The sequence below is a fragment of the Poromitra crassiceps genome, assembly GCF_964638095.1.
Source record: "Poromitra crassiceps genome assembly, chromosome: 1".
NCBI classification, from domain to species: domain Eukaryota; kingdom Metazoa; phylum Chordata; class Actinopteri; order Beryciformes; family Melamphaidae; genus Poromitra; species Poromitra crassiceps.
Window position 1 is genome coordinate 9530506 of NC_139623.1, and position 9878 is coordinate 9540383.

The 9878-nt window shown below is 45.8% G+C and overlaps 1 protein-coding gene across 1 annotated transcript in view; it reads right to left on the bottom strand.

The window, feature by feature from the left end:
- The window catches only part of kif13a (kinesin family member 13A), a 103620-nt gene that overhangs the window by 35655 nt on the left and 58087 nt on the right, over positions 1 to 9878 (bottom strand). Inside the window, exons 13-17 of the mRNA XM_083649968.1 lie at positions 9783 to 9878; positions 5249 to 5379; positions 4438 to 4524; positions 4162 to 4337; positions 75 to 300 (exon numbers count right to left, since the gene is read on the bottom strand). The exon at positions 9783 to 9878 is cut by the window's right edge and continues 39 nt beyond it. Of these exons, the coding sequence (XP_083506094.1) occupies positions 75 to 300; positions 4162 to 4337; positions 4438 to 4524; positions 5249 to 5379; positions 9783 to 9878 (716 nt within the window). The remainder of the gene's footprint in view (positions 1 to 74; positions 301 to 4161; positions 4338 to 4437; positions 4525 to 5248; positions 5380 to 9782) is intronic.

A 9878-nucleotide genomic window follows, 5' to 3' on the forward strand; every position in this document is an offset into this window, starting at 1 on the left:
TGTGTGTGTGTGTGTGTGTGTGTGTGTGTGTGTGTGTGTGTGTGTGTGTGTGTGTGTTTGTGTGTACTCCTCACCTCTCCTCTGTCCACAGCCGCAGCTTGCTGTGGGGTGTGTGTGTGGGGAAGGTAAGGCGATCGCTGCTGCTACATGTACGGTGGTGTTGTAGTGTTTTCTCGGGGGACAGCTGTTGCCGTAGAGACTCCAGCTCTCGTTCATACATCATCCGTTGCTCCTCCAGAGCCGTCCGCTTCTCCTCCAGGTACTGCTTCTCCAGCACCTGGACCACATTCTGCATGGGGTCTGCAGACATGGGACAGAGACTTTTTGCATCTAAAATACAGGCCAGTCTTTGATGCCTGCTATCTGGAACATGACATCCTCACTGATGGCATCATCGCTGATGACATCACTGACGACATCATCACATGACTGATGACATCACATCATTACGTAATTAGGGCAATCACCTAATTAAAAAATCCAGCTGCATCAGGTCACCCGCACTGGTGCTCTTCACAACCCCTGAAAGTTTTAGCCCGATCGCACGTAACACGGCACAGCCGCGGCCGGACAACATTCTGCTCACTCACTCACTCACACACGGACACTTCTCTAATTATAAGAAGAAGAAGAAGAAAAACTGTACACACACACATATGCATATTATGATTAGACGGCTTGACTCATGTGACACAAGGCCCATATTGCTCTGTGACATATGGTAATACCAAGTGGCAACCTCGGGCTTGGACAATTGAAGCCAATGCGGAAGGGCAGTTCCTCGACTGGCCACTTGAGGCTGGCTCCAAAGGGAGTCAATCACCATTCCCCCCGATGTTAAAATGCCCAACTTTACAGCATAAATAAACATGTTTACAGCCTGGTTCAAAAAACGCTTTTGGTCTCTATAGCTAATTTCACCTTTTATGACAACTGTACAGGGGTGGGGGAGGGTGAATTTTTATATACCGTAAAACTTCCAATAAGAGCCGAGTCCCCAATTGCCGCTGAGTCTCCAATAACCGCAGGGGGTCCGAGTCGATTTAGCATAATAAGCGCCGGTCTCCGTTAACCGCCGGGGCGTTTATTAGAATAAATACGATTTTCCCCCCCATTACGGATTTACGGTATGTTTTTGTGTTGACTGAATTCACGGTTTTATGCTTACGCGAAATCGCCAGCGCCTCGCCGCAGCTGGCCGTCCTATCGGCGCAGCTCGGCGGAGGGGGGCGTGCAGCTCCTCGAAAATGTGACTCCGCGGCGTCAACGCGGACATGACGTGACCAGCACAAGAGCTGTGATTGGCTGTTCCCTTGGGCCGTGCACATATCCACTGACGTACTTGTGAGGAATGAGGAAATGCCATTTCCTCATTTAACAGTGCTTGTCCCTCATCTAGCAAAGCCTTCTGCAGGCTCATCGAAATGAGTTTTGAAATGGAGGGACAATAAAATGTCCCCCCACCGACATAATTGCGAGTTCTTGGTAAACTACACGATAGCGTCATATGTAATGGACACGAGTGTACCACAAGCCACCTAGTGTTTTGGACATGTACCGCAGCCAACGCGCCGAGTTACGTTCAAGTATGCACAGTCTCGCTGTCGCCGCTAGTCGGAGGCAAGGCTCCAAGTCGAGGCTGCGCAGAACCCTGTCAGCGCCTTTACGGTAATGACATTGTTTTGGAGGAAGTCAGGCGGAAGTCAGACATGTTCAGAGATTGTACTGTCTCCCCCTGTCAGACAGTTTTATATTTTATTTATACATAAACCGAGATGTTTCAAGTATGCATACCGCATTGTTTAATGCTACGGATTCGTGTAGGCAACGTGCTGGAGATGCTGTCTGGACGGGAGTGGTGGGCAACTTACGCTAACGTAATGTTACAGTTGTGCCATGTAAAAGTGCATTTCTCTCAGTGTAACAGCGATCATAAATGCAGTATGAATTATACCCATTATACTGGACATGTATTGGAAACTTGGCATCTACCTATTTGGTAAGTCTGCTTGTTTGTCTAGTGCTGCAGTGCTGTTTGGTTAGCGTTAGCATGCCTTCTACAATAACGTTGCTATGACTTCTTTCCAATGAAACACAAACAACTGAATGTGTGAGCGCTGAGCGGTAGACTAATGTTACTTGTTTAAAGGTATGGCTGTTTGGCAGAGGGAGAAGAGGAGAGCAATGAACTGATACCGTAACGTAGTTGGATGATGATGATGATGGTGATTAAGGCTATCAGTTGTTTTTATTCATATCAGTCCGTTGTACAATACTAGGCATGTTCAAAACTACCTAGTATTGTACTTTGTGTCTCTCTTCTGTGTACTAAGTACTATCTCACTGGTTTAAATAAGCAATTTGATACTTTCTGTTTTTGCTGAGCAGGAATTCTGTACCAAAAAGAAATCGCCTGGGTCAATTTCGTGCAATAAAGAAATAACCGCCTGACTCCGATTGCCGCAATGTTTCATAGTTCCAATATAGAGCAAGACACTGATGTGCTGCAAAGAGAGTTTATACCTGTTGTTTATTTTACAATAATGTTTCCTCCCCGGAAGTGGTCCGCTTGCTACTGTGAAGTCATCAGCAGGCTCTGTAACGTTAGCCTCGGGAGTCAGGCTTATCGCTGGGGAAAAGACCTCTAGCCGCCGGGGCCGGATGAAACATGTCCTATTAACAGGTTATGTTTGTTTCTAAGTGATTAATAAGTTTCTCCGCAAACGCGGCGATGTTTTGCGAGACACCGGTTCTGCATGAGTGTCACTGCCCCCAGAAAGCAGGGCCGTCCACAACACTCATGATTGGTTCTCCGATGCAAGGCTTCCAACAGCACCACCTAACGTTATGAAAAGATTTAAATAATAATATTCTCAGGTCTTACAGTAGTGAAACGGATTAAGACTGAGAGCTGAGTCTAGGCCACCCCTGGTCTAGAGCAGTGTTTCTCAAACAGTGGGCGCCCCCTAGTGGTCCGCGAGTAGATTTATATTTTTTTCCATTTTTTTACCTCCCACTATCCAATCAGAGAAATGTTTACATTTTCTGGGAAACTCAATGTCAGATCACGATGCATATAAAGGACTACCGGTATATGTATTTTTTCACCCCAGATCCAACGCCACCACCCCTGACTCTCTCCGACTTACGGTTGCAGAGATACGTCCACTCTGCCTGCAGGGCTACAGGAAAGAGACAGAGTACAGCGGGTGGTTGGGAGTTCCAAGTTACTGACCAAACACTCTTATTTCAGTAATTGCTGTCAGAATATAGAGCCATTTAACACTTATATGAACACAAAAACATCACTGAATGCAACTTGAAGATGGCAAAAGATAGCCTATTTGACTTTGGCAACATTGTGCATTTATTGAACTTGAAAAAACTTTCTTTGAACTTTGAATATATTTGAACTGAACAGGAGAAATAAATGTAAAAAAAAAAAAAAAAAGTAAATGGACTAACTAAAATAAATTACATATATATTTTTTATATCGGTTATCTTGTTTTCATAATTGTGGGAAGCCAAAAATTGGATTAATTGTACTGCTATTTGTCATTTAATTAGCCTGTAATTTGTAATTTACAGTTGAAGTAGTAGGCCTATTGTTTTTGGGGATGTTTTGGGAGTTAGGTAGGTGGTCCCCGAGTTTTTTTCATTGGTTTAAGTGGTCCTTGGTCTGAAAAAGTTTGAGAAACACTGGTCTAGAGTAAAGTAGTAGACGATAAAGAAGCCTATGTTTTGGGGGTGAGTGACAGGTCGCCTGTCCAGTGATTGCGCAGCTCGGCAATCACTGACCAATAGCAGGTGACCCAGCGGCTCTGTGGGAAACCCGTGGTCTCGCACATGCACCAAGATCGTAGCGGCCAAAATGCCAATCTCCAAGCTTCAAAATGGGAGTCCACATGGCTACGTCCAAGTTTTTATACCGTCTATGAGTCATACTAGAGAAGAGAAGAGCACAAACAGAGAGCAGAGCTGTATTGTTTCACTGGTAGTAGTTTTTATACAAAGACATGATGGTTAGATCCGAGTAGACAGAGGTTTGGAAACCAAAGTTATGTTAGCCACGTATCTGGAGTTCTGGACAAATCTAGCTACAGGGCGGGCTGAAAGCAAGAAGCTTGTAGATTGCAGAAAGTAGATGATCCTAATCATACCATTGTTCCCCAGGGTCTTCATTATGACCTCCATCTGGGCAAACTCGTAGCTGTAGTCCTGCTCAGAGGAGGCCTCGCTGGCCGTCTCCACATCTGCCTCCACAAAGCTCTCTCTGGGAGAGGCTCTCTCCAGCTCCTTCAAGCGGTCCCGCCGCTTCCGCTGAGGCAGATTGATCCTACAGCACACCACTTACGGTTAACTACATTTTCTAAAAAGGCTCTTCATCCAAAACAGTTCAAAGCTTTGAATGGGCCACACTACGAAAGCACTCGTACCTGAAGAAGTGGTTGTTTCCCCATAAGATACGGTCTCCGTGCCACAGGTGGACCAAGGAATCGATCATTGTTCCGTTCACACAGGTTCTGTAGGAAACAGAATAAAATTTCTCTTATTGTACAGAATATGTCAGAGGGCATTATACTCTTGAGCGTTATACAAGGAAAACTCTAATTGAGCAGCAACAACCGGGGCAGTGGTGGCCCAATGGTTAGAGGAGCGAGCTTGTGACCGGAAGGTCGGTTCAATCCCCAGGACTGGTAGGATAAATCTGGGTGGGGAAAGTGAAAAGGCAGCGCTTGCCCCTCCCTCATTACCACCACTGAGGTGCCCTTGAGCAAGGCCCTTAACCCCAACTGCTCCAGTGGAGCTGCTCAGTGGCCAGCAGATCAGACTGTGGTTGTACTGGTCAGCTTCCAGGTATGAATGCGTGTGTGAATGTGAACAGGATGCTCCTGAAAAAGAGAGCATTGCTCTCAGTGAGACTCCCCCTGTATAAATAAAGATGAAAAAAAAATCTTTATACGTAGTGGGAGTGAAACATGGCTCTGATATCAAAGTGAGGAGCTCAGATCATAGATGGACCATGAGGTCATGTGAAACACAGAGGTCCAGTCATCCATGAAGAGGTGTGTGTGTGAGTGTGAGTGTGAGTGTGAGTGAGTGTGTGTGTGTGTGTGTGTGTGTGTGTGTGAGTGTGAGTGTGAGTGTGAGTGTGAGTGTGAGTGTGAGTGTGAGTGAGTGTGTGTGTGTGTGTGTGTGTGTGTGTGTATGTGTGTGTCTGTGTGTGTGTCTTGTATAGTAGCTCACCTGGCATTCTCTATGGGCATGAGGGTGACATCACCATCGGGGCAGACCTCCAGCGCACAGTGCTCGGGCTGGATTCCTATCCCAAAGAGCTGGATGTCCTGAGACGTGTCTGCACCCACACGCGTGTGCTCCTACACACAGGTGGAGGACAGATTAAGGAGAGTTATAATGACAGACCTGAAAATAATTCAAACAAGTGTTTGTGCAATAGCCTATTCCAACTCCTTAGTAATGACCAAAAAGAGCTGCAAACTGTTCAACCAATTTGCACCACAATATAACTAAGGAACTCCTTCATTCGGAAATGTCGAGAGCAAAACAAATCAAAGCAGAACAAAGGCTAAGTGAAGAAACCGCTGTCGCTCTCATTACAGAGTGGGCGGAGTTAAACAGACTTCCAGAGGATGTCCGTCCTCGCAGCTACTGTAAATCATCCCCTTCGCATTACCATAGTCATTCCACACTGATATGCCAGGCTGGCCGGCAGAGCCCAGACAAAGCCCTGTTGTTCTGCTAGCCGCGCTGTCACATGCCTCGCCTCACTCACTCTGTGCTCTTACAGGTGACCTGGCTGATCGGTTGTCCCAGTTCAGGGCCTCATGCTGGGCTCTGCTCTGCTCTCAGTGTGCCGTCCTGAGAGCCACTGGAATGCTGTAGCATAAATGTGTTATGTTCCGGGGCCGCAGCCGACTGTGAATATCACAGCTGCGGTACAGAGGTGGGAGGTGTTTTTAACAAAGGTGAGTGAGTGAGTGAGTGAGTGAGTGGGTGGGTGAGTGAGTGAGTGGGTGGGTGGGTGAGTGAGTGGGTGGGTGAGTGAGTGAGTGAGTGGGTGGGTGAGTGAGTGAGTGAGTGAGTGAGGGGGTGAGTGAGTGAGTGAGTGAGTGAGTGAGTGGATGGATGGGTGAGTGAGTGAGTGAGTGAGTGAGGGGGTGAGTGAGTGAGTGAGTGAGTGAGTGAGTGAGTGGGTGAGTGAGTGAGTGGGTGGGTGGGTGGGTGAGTGAGTGATTGAGTGAGTGAGTGAGTGGGTGGGTGGGTGAGTGAGTGGGTGGATGGGTGATTGAGTGAGTGGGTGGGTGGGTGGGTGAGTGAGTGAGTGAGTGAGTGAGTGAGTGAGTGAGTGAGTGAATGAGCAAGCGAGGGAGCGAGAAAACGAGCAGCAGTCTGAAGTCGGTGAATCCGGCAGCAGGTAGCTCGCCTAGCTGCCCAGAGGCACTGGATGTTGTTGAACAAGGTTTTACTTTGCATAAGTGATTTTTGCCTTCTCTCTAGACGGCTGGTATAAATGGGCTAGCAGGGCTAAGCCCTCCCAGATTTTTTTCTGAGACATGTGCATTCATCCAAACACAAGTGACATAAATCATTGATTGAACGCTCTACCTGATTTGCTTGTGTGTATTCCTTAGGAGCTGGTATAGTCTTGCCTCTGAGTACATTATGTCATTATGTCAAACTATGTCAGTACATGTTAACACAAGACTTAGTGGACCTTTATTTATACTGTAGAGAAAGGTGATTGTTGTTCTGTTTATTCCTTGTTTACCTGAGTTTTATGTGTGTGTAGTCATGTTTCTTATATAGTATGTCGGGGGACTAAATATAGATAAAATGATTTATTCTATTATGCAAACCCAATGAGTCCTCTATAAGTTTTTAGCTCTTTTTGCAACTGCTGCGCCTGTTGCTTAATGCACTTCTTATACTCTTTTTTTAAGTTTTGTTGTGATGTTGTGTGTGTTGTTTGTTTTATTCTCTTCTTTTATTTTCCTGTCAACCATTTTATGTGAAGCACTTTGAATTGCCTCTGTGTATGAAATGTGCTATACAAATAAACTTGACTTGACTTGACTTGACTTGTGTGCTGCCTTTTCCTCCCACCTGTTGCCTATGTGCCCTCGTTAGTCTGCCCTATTACCCGAGTTCTCCCTACCAATCAGTTCTTCCGTTTTTGCCCTGTGTTCCTACAACGCAAATTATGCTCACGCGAAATCAGCGGCGAGGGGGTCGCCGCAGCTGGGCGTCCTAGCGGCGCGGCTCAGCAGAGGGGGCGTGCAGCTCCTCGAAAATGTGACTCCGCGGCGTCAACGCGGACGTGACGTGACCAGCACGAGAGCTGTGATCGGCCGTTGCCTTGGGCCGCGCACATATCCGCTGAAGTACTTGTTGTGAGGAAATAGGAAATGCCATTTCCTCATTTAACAGTGCTTGTCCCTCATCTAGCAAAGCCTTCTGCAGGCTCACCGGAATGAGTTTTGAAATGGAGGGACAATAAAATGTCCTCCCACCGACATGATTGCAAGTTCTTGGTAAACGACACGATAACGTAATATGTAACGGACATAAGTGTACCACAAGCCACCTAGTGTTTTGGACAGTCTCGCTGTCGCTGCTAGTCGGCGGCAAGGCTCCAAGGCAAGGGTGCGCAGAACCCTGTCAGCGCCTTACCCCCCCAGCTGTCCCTGGTGTTCTTGATTACTCATCTGTAGTCAGTTTGTAGCCCTTGTCGAGTCATTGTGTATTCTATGTTACCTCCTGTAGTTCTCTGTGTTCTGTAGCCACCTGTAGTTGCCCGTTTTGAGCCTAGCTCTGAGCTACAGTAGTGGTTTTTGTTATTTTGTGTTTAGTTTCAATTAAAGTCTCCTTTTGCTCCTGGAACCAATCTTGCCTTCTGCTTCACTTATGTCTGCATCTGGGTCCACACATCACACCATCTACTCCAATCGTGACACACATGCTCTTTAAAGTGGAAATTCCTTCACTGGAAACACATTTTCAATTCTGAGCTTTTAAAATTCGTTTTTGCAGATTTTTTTAACACATGGGTCCGTGTACAATTCGTTGAGAATTGTGAATATCGTTTTCTTTCTGCCAGTGTTGGGGAGAGAGAGAAGCCGCGCACGCCCAATGCCAACACACATTTTAAGCTGCATTGTTTTCTCATCAAGGCAATGTCTGTGTTTATGCGTTCCACGCTTGCCCAGAATGACGTGCCGAACAAATGGGCATATTCCCACTGCAAAGTCGATCTCTCTGAGAACATTGGAATGAAGAATAAGATTGACTATAGAGGTATTAGAGTAGAATACTAGAGGAATAAATGCATTTTGAAACATTCATTTAGATCCAGAGCAGAGAATTGTAGCCTATTCTGTAGGCTACTTTTCATGTGCGACAGCACTGTGCCCCAAACCACGGAGCTTCTCCCTCATGTTTGACTGCGGGGGATAGTCGGACCTGATTCTACGGTTATAGTTCATGTTTAGAAGAGGCTAGAGAGTTTTTGGCATCAGGTCATTCTTGTGGCTACCTCCCTATAGTGTTGTAGACTAGAGCACTTGCTATAACAACATATAGGCTATAGTGTTTGCTGTGACTTGGTATCTCGCTGTTGCTGCTGCTGCAGCGTGAACTATGTCACCTAACCCACTATGGCAAAAGTCCAGACTAGAAAATAAATAAATAAGGTGGGTGCGCATGGACCCCTCATTCGTGGACCATCAATGGGTATAATGCACATTTGTTAGCCCGCCCACTCAATATTACCAGCAGCCATCACTGTAATTAAACTGTAATTATTACAGTATTCTCAGTGGAACTGGAGCGCTCTGGGCATCTGTACTAGGCTAGCTAATGTTCACTCTGAGAGAAAGAGAGACAAACAGAGCTGTTTAGCTTCTGTGCAAAATTAAAGGTTTCATTACTTCCTTGATTTGATTACGGTAGTTTCCTGTTGAAACAGGATTTTAGAACGGGGCATAACACAGTGAGGGATCATTCAAAAGTCTATGGAATATGAATCAAATATGAGTCAAAGTATATTTATACCTACTTGTGCAGCATGAGGTCAAATACTGTTTTCCAGGAAATAAAAGTAATGGATGTTGATTTCATGGGGACTTGAATGTGACATTATTGATGTAATATTCCCAGTGTGAGAGAGCTGGGATTTAAAGGAAGACTTTAATGATTTTCAACCCGCTTTGAATCATTACAGTGTCAGTAATATATGCAGATGGTAAGGCCTTTAACCTTGTCTTCATGTTTTCCTGCGCCGAGAGCTCTGCACTTTATTCCAGGCACTTACGTATCTGGACATTCTGGACGCGGAAGTGAACAGATGTTGCTCGAGGGCGCCTGTTAATATATATATATATTTTTTTCTGCATGTGCACATCCACATCAAGAGCCTTAATGACTCATACTAGCTGGACGGGCGGAATTTCTGCAGGCAGACAAATGGATATTTCTCCATGTGGAAAACATACAGTATAGGGAAGGTAAGCACTGTCCATCTGCTTATATTACCAAGATTATGATACAAAGTGGGTTGAAAACAGAATATTCCTGGTACAGTGACAGACCAATGATAAAGTTGAAGGTGACAAAACTCAGGTTCAAGGCGGGCTATCAGTAAGCAGTCGCACTGCTGACATGTCCGTGACCTCACTGTGGATGGGGGGGTTAAGCAAACAGAGACTTTCCATATGGGGATTGAGAAAAGCATCACATTACTACATTATTGAATGTGGCTTACCTTCAGGTAGTAGACCAGCAGCTCGTTCAGGGCAGGGTCGGCATTCAGATTGACCAGGAAGCACTTGTCTTCACCCACTTTAATCCCAGATGTCTC